Source organism: Durio zibethinus, chromosome 1 (genome assembly GCF_047325235.1).
Source record: "Durio zibethinus cultivar Kanyao isolate XHJ-2024 chromosome 1, ASM4732523v1, whole genome shotgun sequence".
NCBI lineage: Eukaryota > Viridiplantae > Streptophyta > Magnoliopsida > Malvales > Malvaceae > Durio > Durio zibethinus.
Window position 1 is genome coordinate 5,112,571 of NC_143162.1, and position 18,309 is coordinate 5,130,879.

An 18,309-nucleotide genomic window follows, 5' to 3' on the forward strand; every position below is an offset into this window, starting at 1 on the left:
GAAAAAAAGAGAAAAAATAAAAAATGATAAAATGTAAAAAGAGAGAAAATGAAGACTCAAATTGGAAACCTAAAAGGGCAATTTAGGTAAAAAAAAATCTCTAAATTGAAAATTGGATGGATAGCTCAAATATATGGAAGATCAAAGACATTTGAATATCCCTCAAAGCTGGGGCAACGTTCAATGAGCTCAAAATGACTTCGAAAATCGATAGAATGAGTTTTTAAAAAAGAATTCTGGATTAATATTAAAAATTATCTAAGTATTCATTGTTTGGACATTGTTGCACCATTCAATACTATCTCTAGTAACATACTTTGAACTTTTTCCTTTGTCTATTTATTTTTGTACCTCCTAATTGATTATCTTTCCCTCAATTTACCTTGTGTTCTTTTATTCTTGCATCCCCAGAATGAATCAAGAAAATATATGATTGCATTATATTTGTCATGATTTGAAATGATAATTATCATAACATATAGATTGACAAATCTATAACTAGATTTAACAAAATGAGTTGCCACCAATCTTTTTTTACTAGGCGTGATTAGTCACCTAAGGAATCTATCCTTTTAAAGAACTCATAAGCTTAACTAAGGGTCTCTAAAAGAATAGGTTTTAATCTACTAACCAGAACAGGGTTTGAGAGTTTGGTTATATGTGGGGAAGGTTATAGCACCCACACATGCCCATCCAAAGAATGGTACAATTTTATTTTTAATTTATCCTAAGGTCTTGGCCTAATGGTTCTAAGTTTTAATATTTAAATATTGAAAATAATTCTTAAATTTTTTATCAATCTGATAAAATTTTTAAAAATATTTTCTCACCTCAATAGTATTCAAGAATCTCATTTGTTTTCTTAAAGAGGTTCTATCATCGAAAAAATGTTTAATCAATTATTATTATTTTTTATTATTTTATTTTTTGTGAAAATATATCTAATTTTAGCATTTGGGCCAAATTAGAAATATTTTCTCTTTTGAAATTTTAAAATTTTTCACCATTTGGACCTATTTAAAAATTTTTTTGTCTTTTGGAAAGAAAATAATATGACAATTATTTTCTTAAAATTTCATTTAAATTCTTCCTCTATTTGAGATAAATTTAAAGAAATTTCTCACATAGAGATTTCTTAAGAATTTATAATTTGAAATTCCTAAGATTCTTATCCTTGGGTAATTATCAAATATTTTCAACCAAATTTGGAAAAGAATACAATTACTTTTATTGAAATTTTATCTAAATTATTTCACAATTTGGGACAAATCTAGAGAAATTTCTCACCTATAGATTTCTTATAAAATTTGTCATTTGAAATTTCTAAGGATCTCATGCTTGGGTAATTAGTACTTTTCCAAAAAAAATTATTTTTTATTTTTTTGGTTTTTTCTCTCTTTTTTTATTTGAAAATAAATATTAATTATTATTATTGAAACTTTATCTAAATTATTCCATAATTTGAGATAAATTTAGACAAAATTTCTCATCTAAAAATTTTATAAAAATTTACCATTTGAGATTTCTATAAATTCTATCATTGGATAATTAATACTTATTCTCAAAAAAATATTTTAGTTTTTTATTTTTTTTTTGAAATTTAATCATCCAAAAAAATAAATAAATAAATACTAAAAACAAAAACAGTTCGGCTTAACGTTTGGAATTAGGCTCGACTGTAGGCAGGAAAAGTGACTGGAACGGTACGGTTAGCGACTCAGCTCTGCTTTAGCTAAGGACAATGATGCGGGTCACAAGTAGGTCGACACTACAGGTCGGGTCACCTTACTGTAAAACACGTGGATCCTGTGATGAATTCAAACACCAAAATGGTATCATTTTGGTAGTGTATAAAAAGCCAAATTCTAGCTTTTTACTTGAGATCTCTCTTTTTCTCTCTTTCTCTTTTCCTCTTTTCTCTCCCCCTCTCTCTAGAATCGGATGAACTACAATTGAATCTTCATCAGATTCTGAAAAATGTCTTCAAAATTTAGGTTGCTTCATCAGAAGATCACCAAAAAATTTAACTGGCGTAAAAATCTTCAATCGAATTTTGAAAAACCCAATGAAAAGTTTAACCAACGTCGAAAAGATCATTGAAAAATTCAACCAGCATAAAAAAATTCACTGAAAACTAAAAGTTTTCTAAAAAATTTCCAAAAAAAAAATAAAAAATTTCTATTTCACACTTGAAAATTCCTTGAACACTATTTTTTATCTTTAATCTGTTTTCTCTGTTTGTCTTTTGTGTTCTTGTGTGTTTTTCTTGTGTGATCCAAGGTTATATTTATAAGGTTTCAAATCCAAAAACCCTAAACCATAAAGGATTTTAATCCTTTCGGAGTTTTAACTCTAAATTTTAATTCAACTTAAACTTTTCACATAATTTCACACAACTTAACACCTGTTTTTTTATTTTTATTATTTTTTATTTTTTGTTAACCCAAATAGACCCCCAAATAGATTGGGGTGTCTACAATAATGAATTAATGATAATGTACATAAAAGATTTTTGTATTTTTTTTTTAAAAATGTAAGATAATAGAGGATAAGAAAATGAAGAGATGGCAGAAACCTGAAAAAATGATTTGAAAAGACATATGGTATGACCAAATGAATATGGTGATGGATCAGTCGACATAACTTGTGAGATATGATCAAATGATGGAAATAATGTGGATCATTGGATGAAATTCATGGTTAATGCTGATAAGCTTATGAATGGTGATCAAGTAATGAATATAATGTGAAGCAGTTGACAAAATTTGGTTTGAAATGGTTAGTGCTAAGAAGTTAAAAGGAAAAAATGTGAGATGATGGAGTCTTGAGAACTATATCACCATAATTAATTAAAATTTCATGACATTCATGTTTGTGACATCTGTATTACATGTATGCAATTTGGCTTAACTATGCACTTTCAGCATGCAAAGAACATATGAATCATGATTTAGAATATAGCATTTATAGTATTGTGAGAATCTAGATTGTTGCATTTGTATCATTAAGAAAGCATTTGCATCATTATCATAACAAAGTTTTGACTTTAATGAAAGAATGAAGATTTCATGACAATAGATTTTGAACTTTTGAAACAAAGCTTGACATTTACATAGCATGCATTGCATTTTTGAATAGCATGCATTGCATGTGAAAATGTCCAGTGCATAAAGTAGGGATATTTCAAGATTACTCATAAAGAAGATAAATATGAAAACTTTCCAATGAAAAAATTTCAACTTCTCATTTGAAAAAAAGACTTTTGAGGTAAGATTCTAATCCTTGAAAAAGAATATTTCTCAATATTAGAAATAATTTGTAAGATCTTAGAGCATAATCTCTTAAAAGTTTTTTAGACATGATCTATAATTTCTCTGGACATGATTGTCAATGAGCCTTATTTATTTTTTAAAGTTGTTGAGTCTCTATTTAGAGAAACTTTATTTATTTTTCAAAGTTGTTGAGCCTTGTTAAAGGAGTTTTATTTATTTTTCAAAGTTGTCGAGCCTCTGTTCAGAGGAACTTTATTTATGTTTTCAAATTTGTTGAGGCTCTACTTAAATGAGCTTTATTTATTTTTTCAAAGTCATTAAACCTTTGTTTAAATGAGCCTTCCAAAGTCGTTGAGCCTTTACTTAGAGAAGCTTTATTTATTTTTAAAAGTTGTTGAGCCTCTGTTTAGAGAAGCCTTATTTATTTTTTTAAATTGTTGAGCTTTTGCTTAGAGGAGTTTTATTTATTTTTTCAAAGTCATCAAACCTCTGCTTAGAGGAGCTTCATTTATTTTTCAAAATCGTCGAACCTCTGTTTAGAAGAGCCTTATTTATTGTTTTGAAGTCGTTGAACATTTATTTAAAGGAGCTTTATTTATTCTCTCAAAATTTTTGAGTCTCTATTTAGAGGAGTTTTTTAAGTCTGAGTTTGCTTTAAAAAAATAAAAAAATAAAAAAATTATGTGTGTTGATTCTTGATTAGGTTATCTACGTCTTTGAATAATTTCTGTTTCACAAAAAATGTATAAAGAGGTGCAACTGTAGACACCCTAATCTATCTTGGGTCTGTTTATTTTTGTTAATTGAAAGTAATAATGAAAAATAAATAAAAAAATAAAAATAAAAAATTAAGAAAAACTCTAGGGCGGTTGGATTTGTTTAGGACTATTTTTCTAGAGTTATCAAAGTTGGGATAAATTTAGAATTGGAGATTGAATTCAAAAGGGATCGAAACTCCTTGTCAGTTTAGGATTTTCAAACTTTGAACCCTATAAATACAAGCCTACATTAGAAAGAAAAGATATACAGATCACACAAAAAAGCACACAAAAGCAGTCGAAGAGTGTAAAAAATTTTTGGGAAATTTTTAGTAAATTTTTTTGGAAAATTTTTGAAAAATTTTTAGTTTTCGACAAGTTTTTCGACAAGATTCATCTTTTTCAACGAAATTTTCCAATTCTCAATTAGTTTTTCTAGTTTTCGACAAGTTGATTCAATCAAAATTTTGATTTTTAGAGAGAGAATGAGAGAAAAGAGAAGAGGATAACGAGAAGGAAATGATAAATCTGAAGGAGAAGCCAAAAGTTAGCCTTTTATATCGTTTCAAAATGACGTCATTTTGAGACATTTTATTCAGCTAGGACTTGCACGTTTTGCATTTGGGTTGACCCGACTCGAGTATCAACCCATTTTTTGACCTACGTCCTAGCCCTGGCTCTCAGTCGAGCCGAGCCAAGTCATGTCTCTGAGTCGCTTTCTGTGCCTGGAGCCAAGCTGTGTCGAGCCATTCCAACTAAGTCATTTCTGTTTTTTGGTAATTTTTTAATTTTTAATTTATTTAGTTATTTATTTATGTGTTTGTTTATTTTTAGGGATATTTTTGCATGATTAAGTTTAGAAAAAATAAAAAATAAAAAATAAAATAAAATATTTTTTAGAATAAATACTAATTATTTAATGATGGAATTTTTAGAAATTTCAAATGATAAATTTCTATAAATTTCTTATGTGAGAAATTTTTTTTTAAATTTTTCTCAAATGATGGAATAATTTAGATAAAATTTTAATAACAATTATTAATATTTATTTAAAAAAATTTTCTAAATAGGCCTAAATAGTGGAGAATTTAAAAATTTTAAAAAGAAGATATTTTTAATTTGGCCCAAATAGTAAAATAATTAGATATATTTTCAATAAAAAAATTAAAATAAAAAATAATTAAATCTATTTCCAACAATGTAGCCTCTTTAAGAAAATAAATGAGAATCTTAAATACTCTTGAGTTGATAAAATATGTTTAAAAATTCTATCAGATTGATGGAAAATCTGAAGAATTATTTTTAATATTTAAACATTAAAACTTAAAACTATTAGAATCAAGGCCTTATGATAAATTTAAAATAAAAATGGTACTATCCTTCATATGGGCATGTAGCGATGCTATAACTTTTTTCATATGTAACCGAATTGTTGAACCCTGTTTTGATTAGTAGATCAGAACTTATTCTTTTAGGGACCTTTAGTCCAGCTTAGAAGTTCCTTAAAATGATAGATTCATTAGATGACCAATCACACCTAGTAAAAAAGATTGGTAACGACTCCATTTGTTAAGTCTAATTATAGATTTACGAATCTATATGTTATGTCATCAAGAAATCCATGGATCCTACCAAATTATTGGAGGTTTCTTTATGAATTTAATTTTTTATGAATTCTAACAAACTATTAGAGAATATCAATAATCAATTTTCATAAAAAAATAATTGTTAATAAAATATTTTATTTTGATCCTACCAAACTATTAAAAGATTTGCATATTAAATTAAATCTTACCAAATTATTAGAAGTTTAATATATTTTTTAAAAAATCTTATAATAAAATCTCACCAAACTATTAGAAGATTTGCATAAAAGTAAATCTTATCAAACTATTGAAAGATTTTACTAATTTTTTCTTAAACTAAATTTAAATTAATCCGACGACGAAGCCTTTTTAGGATATAACACTATTTTTCATGAATACTCATGAGGTAAAAAAATTATCTTAAATTGTTACTAAACTATTAAAGTAATTTTAAGATTAATTTTTAATATTAAATATTTTGGTAAATCATAAATATGTTTAAGGCTTTGATAATTTGAAATCAAACTAGTACCATCATTTGGATAGGCGTTATGAGGGTGTTATAACATTCTTACGCGTAAACACATTCTCGAATCTAAAATATGATTTACTGGACTAAAATCTATTATTTAAAGATACGTAAGTTAATCTTAAGACATCTCTTTAAATGAAATAGATTCTATTATGTGACTAATTACACCTAAACAAAAAAAAATTAATGGCAATTCCTTTAATATATATTTAGCAATAGATCCATAGATCTATATATTATGACTATACATGATTTCCTTCTCAAATAATGAGATTTAAATTCAAGATATTTTCCCAATACAAAATGAAAATAAGTGTATTTGCTAAATTCTAAAGGCCAAATGCTACAAAATTCCAAAGCTATGGAAACATTCCCCCCCCCCCCCCCCCTTGCTCCCAACTCATTTCCTTTTTTTTTTTTTTTGCTTTCATCAATGTTTAATGTCTATGATTCTTAGCTTGCAATTTTGCATGCTGATGCCTTATTATGAATGTGATACAGTGACAGTGCAGTACAAATCAATCAAACGAGGTAAATTAGCTACGGACCTTTCGGGGCAACTTCCTTTATTCCTCACTTCCAAATTCTTTTAAGTAAAGAGTGATGAGAAAGACTCCGCTGCCAGATTATTGTCACAAACTTCACAGTTACTTTCTTACATTATTTTCATTTAATTTTGCAGATAATTTTCTAGGATATGACAGATACATGTATCACTAGATTCTTTCCTTTTCCAAGCACAAATGTCAAATTTATTTCATTTCATGATAATATGTCCAATAACCCAAATTTCCTTCACATTTATATATATTCTCTTCTTGACTTTTACATAATCGATAATTGACTATGACAAAACTTGATTTCACATGAAAAAGAAAAACCCAAAAACAATTGGAGCTATCAGTTACTGTATTATATATGTTGTCAAGGAAACATGTTTTCTTGCTGGTGATGATTATAAATAGCATCAACAATGGACCCATCGGGTCGATGAAACCAAACTCCTGCCACTGTTCCAAGTGGAAGCCACGTAAGCCTTTACGTCATGGCTCATCACTCTAAGATAAGGAGAGCCTTTAGCTTCAAAGAAGCCAGACAAATCAAGGCAATATTGCTTCTGGCAGGATTAGCAGAGATGAGGTAAGGGTTTCACTCACAAAGGGACCTAACTACACTCACAGATTTTTGTTTTCTTCAATATATATAATATTCTTCATGACAATGAACTTTTTCTTCACGACTTTTGAATCCTTACACCAACATATATATATATATATATATTAATTCATCTCATAAACTTGAGAAAATTGGTCTAATTGCCCCCAATTCATATTCTCTGTAATTCAATTTAATTAGGAAAAAAATAAATAATATGAATTTATGTAACTCAAAGCATTAACTTCTGAATAGTCTGAACTTAAAATGATATGAATTTAAACAATTTAAAAGATTAATTTAGAATGATTTGATTTAAAAATAATTAATTTAAATTTAAAATGATAATCTTAAGTAATTCAAATGATCCAAATTATAAATGATTTGAATTTGAAAAAAATCTAAATTTTCTTTCGAATTGATCCCAAGTAACTGGATCTAATTCACCCATTTAGCCCCTTTAATATCAATCAAGTTTTGATCATGCATTAATTGATATATATATATATATATATATTTGTTTATGAAAATCAAACCAAATGCATGATTAAAGTTTTACGTTATTGATTTCAATTCAAATTTTTACTACTAAATTAAATTTTGTATTGGTCTTATTTATACATTAATTTTCTATATCAATGAAGAAAAAAAAAACAATAAAACATAACAGAAATGCTGTTGAGTGACAGATTAAGCAGGTCAGCAACCAGCTATGATCATATAAACATTTGGCCTAGTTCCATCTCGTGCGTATTAGATTAAAACAAAGCCTATGATGGCAGATGATCAAAAGGAAATTATGATAATATATTAAAGCTTTATTTATTTGTCACAATATATATGGGCAGTAGCGATGATCAGGTTTATAAACTTTAATAATTTTGTAGCCTTTTTCATTTTCAATTATTATGGTTTCTATAGCTAGACTCCATTAAAGTCCTTAATGGATAATGATATACGATCCACTATATATAGATATACATACAAACCTCGATTGGACATTGGGTGTGCATGTCATGGCTTGTTTTACAGCTTGCATGTCAACTTCTCTAAGCTATTGACAGGATATTCTAACAATATTCGTCTCCTAATTAATATAATTATTTTATATAAAATTATATATATAAAGTCTAATCACACATGAATTTAAGGATTAGTTTAGTTTGCTTAAAAAATTATTTTTAAAAAATAATATCTAATAAATTTAAATTTTAAATTTTAAATATACTTTTTTAATTCTTTAACTGCGATTTTATTTAAAAAATTTAATCCTCTCACACATACGATATGCACCTAAATTTCAAAATTTTAGTAAGTTCAATCTCGACAACCTAATTAAGGTTGAAAATTATATATAAACCTTTGTAATGCGTCAGATTTACTCATAATTAACTTATGTGTTTGTACAATTAAATAAGGCGGTAGTTAAATTTATTTTACTGCTAGCTTCTCAACAGCAAAAAAGCAGTAACTTCGAACTGCTCACTCTAAAATATTCAAGATTAAAAATTTTGGAACATCATCGAGATTCCGCCAAATTGTCATTTTCAGATGCAATTATTTATGCTAATCAAGTGCTATTCGACTAATCCAACCACAAATTAAACTACCACAATCTTCTTTGGTGTGCTTACTTTTGTATGGATGTTAGAAAAAATTATGTATGGATGATGGAAAAAATTATCTTAATTAATTACATTTAACTTGTATTCTAATTTAACATTCCAAGCCACAAATAGCTGCGTAACAACTTTTTAAAAATAGTCTCCAAATATTTAGTTTAGTGATTAAAGATGTTTGAAGAAACGTCAATGACCTGGTTTCGAATTAAATCTATTCATTTTTTTTATTTGTATTAAGACTTTATCTTTTTAATAAAATAAAAATTTTTTTTTAAAAATAAGTTAATTATAGGAAGCTTCTAAAACATCAATTGAAGCAGATGGATGCATATTAACCCCATTTATATAAATACATATAAATATATATATATTGTAAAAATAAATAAATAAATAAGAAATGATTTTGAGTATTTAATTAGTTTTATGTTAATGATAATTTTTTTATAAAGAAAAAGTCATAACATGAGAATAAAAAATTAGATAAATTTTAAAATTTGAACCTAAATTTATTAAATGATAAATTAATAACAAACAGTTAATCTAGTTTTATCAGCACATCATATGAGGTAGACTTACAGTAAAGCAGTATTTTTTTTATTCATTGGAATACATCGACAGAGAAAGATTTTGCCACACTCGAGTAACAGATCGCCGTCTTATTTCATATTATAACAAAGAAATAATCAAAACTTTATGATAAAATAAAATAATCATCAATTTAATCTCATTAGAAAATTTTTTTTAAATCATTTCATAGTTAATTAGTACTTAAATTCAACAGAAAAAGAAGATGTGATCAAATCTTGGTGCAATTATCCCATGTCAGGTGTGATCATTTTAATTGAACATAAATGGAATTATTACAGTTTCCTCAAAGATTTGTTGGTATAAAGGAGATTAGTTGAGTTCTAAACTAATCACTCTCTTGCGATTAAACTAGCAAATTAACATTGGAAGTCAAAGGGTTTCATGCATAAAAATATGCGGTTGATTTAAAGTTGTTTCCTTAATTTGCTTGGGGAGAGGGCATGCAAATGGTGCATTTCAAGATTCCCTAAGGATCAACTCAATGATATTTGTTACATTCTTTTTCTAATATAAAACCAAATACAAAATGGATAATAAATAATAAATAGCAAATTAGGCAATGATATTTATATCTAAATGTGGGGTTTGAACTTAAATTATGTGAAGTGGGTGACTAGAATCATGTTTCACAAGCTTAGGACAAGATTTTAATTTGTAGGTAAAATTGTAGAATTTTGTTATATAATTATTGATCTAGTGATCGTGGAGTTTGGTCCAGTGGCCAACTAGCCACTTTTTTTTTTTTTTAATTTCATTTTTACCTTTTACATAATATTGTAATTATTAAAATATTTTTTTTAATAATTTTTATTTTTTCATTCTTTGCTATATTATTATTTTTAATTATTTATCCATAAAATTATTATTTCATATAAAAATAAAATTTTTATTATTTATTAATTTTATAAATGTTAAATAATGTAAATTTTTTATTACATATAATTTTTATTTTAATACCCTTTATAATCATTTTTAATTCTCACTATAATTCACCTCATTACTATAATTACTTTTATATCTAAATATATATTTTATTATTATAATAATTAATTTTATTTTAAAAATTATTTTTAATTTCATCAAAATCAACTTCAATCGTTTATTTAAATAGATTTTAAGGATCGAGAAAATGCAAAGCGAAGAAAGAGAAAAAGTGGAAAAGATTTAGAGTAGAGAATATCCTACATTCATGGTTTAAATTTTTTTTATATTTTATGGATGATGATGTAATTAATTGAAGTGATAAGTATCTGATAATATAATAGATAAAATATTACTAACTTGATCATTAAAATATAATAAATTTTAATAAGATTTTGATGGGCGGCCAAATAATGAATTTCTAAAATAAAAAAGAAACAAATTAATAAAGTTGGATTAACCAGTCAACATCATAACATTAAAGACAAATGAAGACAGCGTGAAGATGAGTCATGCATAAGGTCCTAATTTTCTGACTCAGCCCCGACTATGACCTTCAAGAAAACAAAGTTGCACCCTCCTTCACTTTTTATAGGGCTAGAATGATGATGACGATGATGATGCCCCTCATCCATCACATACATACACACATGGCATCGATGACGGATGGGGTTTGAAAAGGGTCTGGATTTGGGTTATCAGATGTGGGGAGAGAATATTTCAATATTACAGAATGATGCATATACATGTATATAATCATGGCTTTGACTCTGATGGAGGGGATGGTGTAATGAAAAATTTGTATTGTTAATTGTTAGCCACCAGACATGAAGGGGACATTGGGTCTGAATCCACGTCATGCCTTATCGGACTTTGAAATTGCACGATAAAATTCTTCTTTTAAATTAATTTTTCTTTTTTATTTCTTTATTTTTCAAAAAAAATTAAAATATATAATTTCATTATCTCAAATTTTAAATAAATATATAATCTATTTTTGATTGAATATTTGTCTTTCTCATTTCTCATTTCATTTTATCTATGTTCTTTCCTTTTTTTTATTTAACCTATCAAATATAATGTTAGATTGTATAACTTATAAATTAAAAAAAAAATCTTGTATAAAAAAGAAGTAAGAGTGGCAATGCAATGTTGGATTTTATGACATTTGCTTTGTTAGAAAGAAAATAATAAGCTTACTTCATTGATGATCTATGTTAATCAATACATTAGAAAAAGATTATATACACATAATAATTGCATAAATTTTGTACACATATGAAATATAAGGATTAAATTGAAAAAAATAAAACATGAAAGAATATATTTATGTATATGTGTGCTCCCATTAATGATATCAATGATAGATTAGTTTAGTACAAATCAAGGTCGATAATAGGTCTATTACTAGAACTATTGAAGAATTTTCTCCTACAAAATGTTGATTTTTTTTTTTTTTGGCCAAATACAAAATGCTGATTTAATCCGTGTATTTAAAGCTTATGGGCCATGGTCATTCATCTGAATTCTTGTTCAAACTAGACCCAGAAAAAAATAAAAATTATTTGTTCAATTCCATTTTTTTTCTCACTTATATTTTATTGAAGTTTAAATTTTTTATTTTTTTCAACGTGGGTTTCTAGACAAAATTTTTTTTTCTATCTTTTAAATTACAATAATTAGAATTAGGACTCAAAATTTTTAATTTTAAAATTGATTTTAATATCATTGAATTATTAAGTTCATTGGTTAAAATTTTTTTTAAAAATTGTAGTATTTGTTTCTATTCACAACCCACGTGCAGTCCAATTCAATTTCTCTCTAGTCTAGCCTTTCGGCCAATTTTCAACTCTTGACATAAAAGCACATTTGAAAATTCGATCAAAGCTTTGAATTTACAATTTCTAGAAGGAGGAAAGACGAGCATTTGTTTGATTTCAGTTTTGACTTTCGAAAGATTATGGATAAGCTTTGCCCCATTTACTAACTTTAGCCCCAAAAGAAGGAAAGAGAGAAACAAAGCGATAAAAAGCTTTGACATATGAAAAGTTGAAAACTATTGCAGCCCACAGCAGCCGGCAGCCGCATTCCAAATTGGGTTCATAAAAATCTCTTTCTTGGGCCCATAAGAATCAGATTTAAAGAGTCTTTTTAGGCCTTCACGAAAATCTTGTTCTACGCTCCAAACTAACTTAGCCCCAAGTTCTTTGGTTGTTAAATATTGGGCTGGTTAAGTTGCCATGTTCATAAAAAAAAAGAAAAAAAAACATTGGAGATTTTCTTTTGAAATATTTCACAAGATTAATTTCTTCACCAGCAATATTGGAGATTTTCCTGGTTAAATTCATTCTCATTGTCCTTGGTCTGAATGAAAGTGAACTGGAATACATTATATAGGGCCGTAGGCCATAGGTATCTCCAGAATGATCGATGTTTCAGAATCATTTGGCTAAATCCTCCATGGAAGGTAAATGGTGTAGTAGTTTTAACTGTTCATGTTAGCATGTGACTTACTATATTTTAAATCAAGCTTTCTGACTCTGACACGCTAAAATCTTGTATATCATGTAGATAAGGCAGTAATTTATACACAACTGTCATTTCGAAAGCAAGGGTGTGGCCACAAACCAGATCAAACTTTATATGGTCCCAGGAGCTATAGTTGTTTGTTTTCCATCCATCAAACAAACTTAGAAAAACTGTTAAGACAACACAGATTTTTTTTTTCTATAGGTATATTTAAAATCAACAATTGGTCAGTCACAAAGATATTGAGTTACTGATCAAATAATTCAAATCACCCTCAAATGTGGGTAACTTCTGCTTTCATGTCTTCCACAATGCCCTTTATATTTAGAAAGTGCAGTAAAAATTCCGTTACTCAAAAAAGAGACGGTTTCTTCTGAAAAAATTTATCTTTTAATATGCTGTTCTAAATATGAAAGGATACTGCTTGCTTACTCATCTCCGTAACTTTCTTTGACTTATCCTTACTAAGTGTGTCAGAGTCATTCACCATAATATCCAGTAGAGTCAATGGAGCCGACCGGTAGGTCTATACTACTGCTTTCCACAAACTTAGAACGACTAGGGCAAATACGAGTACATTAAATGCTATTATGCCGACACCATGAACCACCGGCAATCCAACTACTGTAGCTTGGTCAGTCATAGTCATAGATACCATCTCCGAATCCTGTCTCTATAAGCATATTCAACGGCTTGGCTGCGTTTAGCAAAGAGTTTAAAGCATGATCTATGCAAAGGTGGCATTCTATTCTTTTTCTTGACAAAACCTAAAAGGAAACACTCAAATTTCCTTCGGGTTTAGAACTGACATTCTTTGCAACTTACCTCTTTGGTATGTACAACTGCCTGACAGTGAATTTTTCTTCTTCGTAGTATTTTGGCAACTCCACAAAGCACAAACAAATGACTGATATTTTCCTTCTTCTTTTTTTCACTGCGAGATGGCGGGATTCAACTTGAAACATGTACTGCATGGTAAACACAACTCACTGAGATGCTAAGACAACTGTGTCAAACATCAAAGAATTGCATATCTGTTGGATAAGAAACTAAACAACTATGGCACCGTATACCGCGTTTCCAAAGGGTACACCGTTTACGAGGAAGCATGGAAAATGGAATACCAAAGATTGCATTAAATGATACTTAGCTCCAGCCATATGAAAATGGTCCCATAATGTCTCTTAGAAATTGCATATTTGCTTCCTGTTTCTCTAACATCCCAGTATAAATGTCTATCTCAGGATCCGCAGATCAGTGAGAGAACGAAACACAAAGAATTTCAGTCTCGAAGAGCTCTTGAATCTTGATCACATTTTGAGATATCTGTGAAAATGCAGATCTGGGAACGTCATAGAGGGCTTGTCATGCTTAGGCTTTTGGTGAAAAAGCTAAAGAGAGTTCTCTCGGAATTACCATCAAGAGGCCCTGATCAGAATGTTGTTGAGTTTGATGAAGATGTTGAAGAAACAGAGAAGTTACCGAAGGATGTAAAGGAAGGGCATTTTGCAGTAATTGCAGTCGAAGATGGAAAACCAAAGAGGTTTATCTTGGAGCTGAGCTATCTGAAGAATCCAGCGTTTTTGAGGATACTAGAGCAAGCAAAAGAAGAATATGGATTCCAACAAACAGGAGCTCTAACAGTCCCCTGTCAACCTGAAGAGTTACAGACGATCCTAGAAGACAGAATAAAGAAAAATGCTACTGATTATGTGTAATATAAGTTAAATATTACTAGCATATTCCAGGTAGCTTCTTGGTCGGTTATATCATTTTCTGACAGGCTGATTAGTCTGATTGTTCTTTCCTATTGCTTTCATGATGATCACTAATAAAATGTTCGAAAGAGAAAAAAAAAAAAAGTTTTAGTGGTTCATCTTAAGTAACAGCCATGAAATCATTTTTGCTTTGTCCTGAATACTTGTAGAAAACACTACTCTTACAACTTCAGCGGAAAAAAAAACCATTTTTTTAATTATGCTCGCATACTGGAAGAAATTTTTAAGCACTATCCTATCCCCATTAATTTGGGTTGAGTCTTGATTTAACTTATGAGCAAACCCTTTCTTATTCAGCCTGAAAGCACTGTCCTCTTACGGCCTGCTGTGCTGGAAAGCCTTTTTCTTATACTCAGATGGTATATGGTGGTCCTTGAAACCATATGAAGCTAGCTTATTCAACTGCAATGTTAAGCATCTTCTTTTCTTCTAGCTTAGTTGCAGCAAATCTTTAACTGCAACTAACCTGTTACATTGATAAACCTTAAACTACATACAGAAGTTTCAAGTTTAACTGTCCACATTAAATATCTTCTTCAATTCACAAACACAAACATTACATGATTCTGTGGAAACAATAGGTATTGATTATCATCTGGAGAACAAGTAAAATCTTATGCCTCTACCACTTGGTTACTAATAGTACATAATGTACCTTCCTACCTATACAACTCTTGTCAGAATTGCACATGATCTATACATCAAAGGGGATGAAAAAGAATTACATAAGATATTTAAGTAAACAATAATTGGAAGAAATCTTGCTTTTAGTACCCGATGAAGTGTTATTTTACCTCGGAGCAATTATTTGGCCCCACAGGTTCTCTTAAGCAATTGGATATTGCCATGACAGCAGCTTCAATCGATGCATCTTCCCCCTGTTTCAGCAAAAATAACTTGAATTACTTTGCAGAAAAACGAAATCATGCATAAACTGAACATTTCATAAGGAGCCTGTGATTTATGCATGGAAGAAGTAAACTTTACCCTCTCTTTCCAATAAAACATATTTCCATATTTCCCTGCCAAACGGCTCCAAAAGCTTCTTGGGATGTCTAAGTCAACAGAAGCCCCAACATTGAAATTTAATATATTTCCTGGTCAGAAATCCATAATTAGAAAATGTTCATATCGTATGGAGTTTAAAGACAATGCCATAGACAAATCCTTTACCAAAGGTTGGATCAGCAACAAAAACAATAGTTCTATCATCCACCTGCCAAAAGTCTTTGATTGCCAACCCTGTAGCAATTTGAGAAGTTAAGTAATTTTGGACTTCGGTAACAGCTTCAAGAATTAAATAAAATAGAACAAACATAGGTTTAGAGAGAATATAATTAAAAAAAAGAGCGAGATCAATGACATAGAATATATTACTCATACCTGGTGTGTCAGGGTAATTTTGTGCTAGAACTCTCAACTTAAAGCCAGTATCCTTTTCAATATCACTTATCTCCTGTGCAATTCTTTTCTCCTGGGATATAACAATCCAGTATTACTAATAGTCTTTTGTTTGTAAAAGGCAGCATTAGTTATCTATTAATCATGCTATATGTATAACACTCATTGGATATGTTTGGTATATAAGATTATAATAGGATAGGATAAGATGATATTATGAATAGGATTAGATTAAATAATATAATCCTATCTTAGTTTTGAAGTGTGCAATAATTAAGATAGGATAATTTATTTATTGGTCAAAATTATCCTTTCTTAAAGTTTATACAATTTAAATTATTGATGTAATTTTTAAGGGTATAATAGGATATGTAAGTTCAATCCCATAGATTAAAAATAATCCTCTCCATTGTGAAAGGATTGAATCATCCTATACCAAGAGGATGATTAATCCTCTTTATAATCCTATCATTTTCTTTAGATACAAATCAAATATAATATAGGATGATTATCATTCTATATACCAAACATAACCATAAAACAGTTTATTGATCACTCGTTGAAAGGAAAGTTCAGGTTAATTCAAGTATGATGGTTTTAGCTGGCCTAGATTAAGGCTGCATTTAGAAAGCACCTCTGCAGCAAGGGCTTGTTTCTCAGAAAATGAAGGGAACAAGTTGCTAAATCCAAAATTTTAGCTTATTCATGGGTTAAAATTAAAAAGAAATGTTTCATCTCAATGTTTCTTGAATATACTAATTGTCTAGTTCTGTTTATAACTCCATGGTTCCATCCTCAGTACGCATATGGAGAAATGTGGACTGCATACATACTCAAAATGCACTTGTCCCCCATTTTGAGTACCTTAGGAAACTTAAGAACATGAAAATTAGAACCAGATAGGATTAATGAAGGTCGAAAGCACAGAAACAAATGGATCCAATTTGATGAGTCTTGTACACATATGTAATCTAATCAATCAATACAACCTACTCTTAAACATCTCATGGAAATATTAATCAAACTAAAGTTGTTCAATTTGCAAGACAAGCAAGTTACAAGAACAAGATCATCAAGTAATGCTGATTTTATCACAGGAAATAGTATAAATATTGAAAAAAAAAAAAAAAACCAAACCTGGCCGTCAGAGAGGAAGCCTGCTACATCAATCACAGGAGTGAACTCTATAGGAAGTAATTCTGGCTTGTTAACCCCAACTTTCGCCTTCGCGAACCCAACCCCTATAATGTTTGGTTCAGAACCTCCATTTTGCATGAATAAAATAAAAAAAAAACCAAAAAAAAGAAGAAGAAGAAACAGCATTGATGAAATTTGCATGATATAAACATATAACAAATTCTATAGTTAACAAAGTATATAAAGATGAACACAGTCAAAACACCATTCATTGGAGGTTAATTTGACTTGCCTGTTAGAGATAAACTAAGAGCAAGAGCACCAGAGAAGACCCAATTTAAGGATTTGGGTCTAAAATCAGGGGCCCAGTTTCTCAAACTGGTTGAGTTTAAGGTAATACAGGCTGGCAGAGAGACACGAGAAGATGCTGTGATGGGCACTGTAAAAGTAGGAAGTGAGGTGGCTCTGAACGATGGAGGTGGAAATTGCAGAAACACCATGGCCTTTTTCGTTTTCTGGGTCCTTACAACTGAGTCAAGGGAAACTCCTTTCAGGATAGGATTAACAACCTTTCTAGTTTCCTTATTTTTGGCAAAGGGGTTCTCCAATTGGTCAAGTACGTGTCAGGCGTATAAAAAAGAAACGACTGTCAATGGGAGTCTACACCTTTTTGTTTGCTTCTGTAATCTTCATTTTACTTTTGGATCTGAATTAATCAATGACTTATGGAATGCTGATAACATTATTTTTAAGCAAGAAAGGATCAAGATTAACCAAATTCTTGTTTCACATTAATGAGTCCATCATATTCACCCCTCGCCCCAAACAATATAATAATTTCACCTTATCCTACTACTAGTTTAGATTACTTGAGGTAAAAAACTTATGCCATTATTACATCCACTCACCGTGCAGTCAAAGAAATATTGAGAAGTAGGTGGACATGGTCAATCAACACATTCTGAGACCCAAAAAAAAAAAAAAAAAAAAAGGCTGCCAAGTTACTCACTGAATAGAGGATTTCGCATAT

The 18,309-nt window shown here is 29.2% G+C and overlaps 2 protein-coding genes across 2 annotated transcripts; one reads left to right on the forward strand and one right to left on the reverse strand.

The window, feature by feature from the left end:
• Positions 1–12,638: 12,638 nt before the first annotated feature.
• On the forward strand, positions 12,639–15,092 carry LOC111311823 (protein SMALL AUXIN UP-REGULATED RNA 16-like). The gene is made up of 2 exons (XM_089760359.1): positions 12,639–12,901; positions 14,208–15,092. The coding sequence occupies exon 2, from the start codon at positions 14,298–14,300 to the stop codon at positions 14,679–14,681; it is 384 nt and encodes a 127-aa protein (XP_089616485.1). The 5' UTR covers positions 12,639–12,901; positions 14,208–14,297; the 3' UTR covers positions 14,682–15,092.
• A 151-nt stretch (positions 15,093–15,243) lies between these two features.
• On the reverse strand, positions 15,244–17,976 carry LOC111311822 (thylakoid lumen 15.0 kDa protein). The gene is made up of 6 exons (XM_022911563.2): positions 17,572–17,976; positions 17,280–17,383; positions 16,125–16,215; positions 15,915–15,983; positions 15,729–15,838; positions 15,244–15,619 (listed from the first exon to the last, which is right to left on the reverse strand). Exons 1-6 carry the CDS (start codon positions 17,777–17,779, stop codon positions 15,527–15,529), a joined length of 675 nt encoding a protein of 224 aa, XP_022767298.2. The 5' UTR covers positions 17,780–17,976; the 3' UTR covers positions 15,244–15,526.
• Between the last annotated feature and the right edge of the window lie 333 nt (positions 17,977–18,309).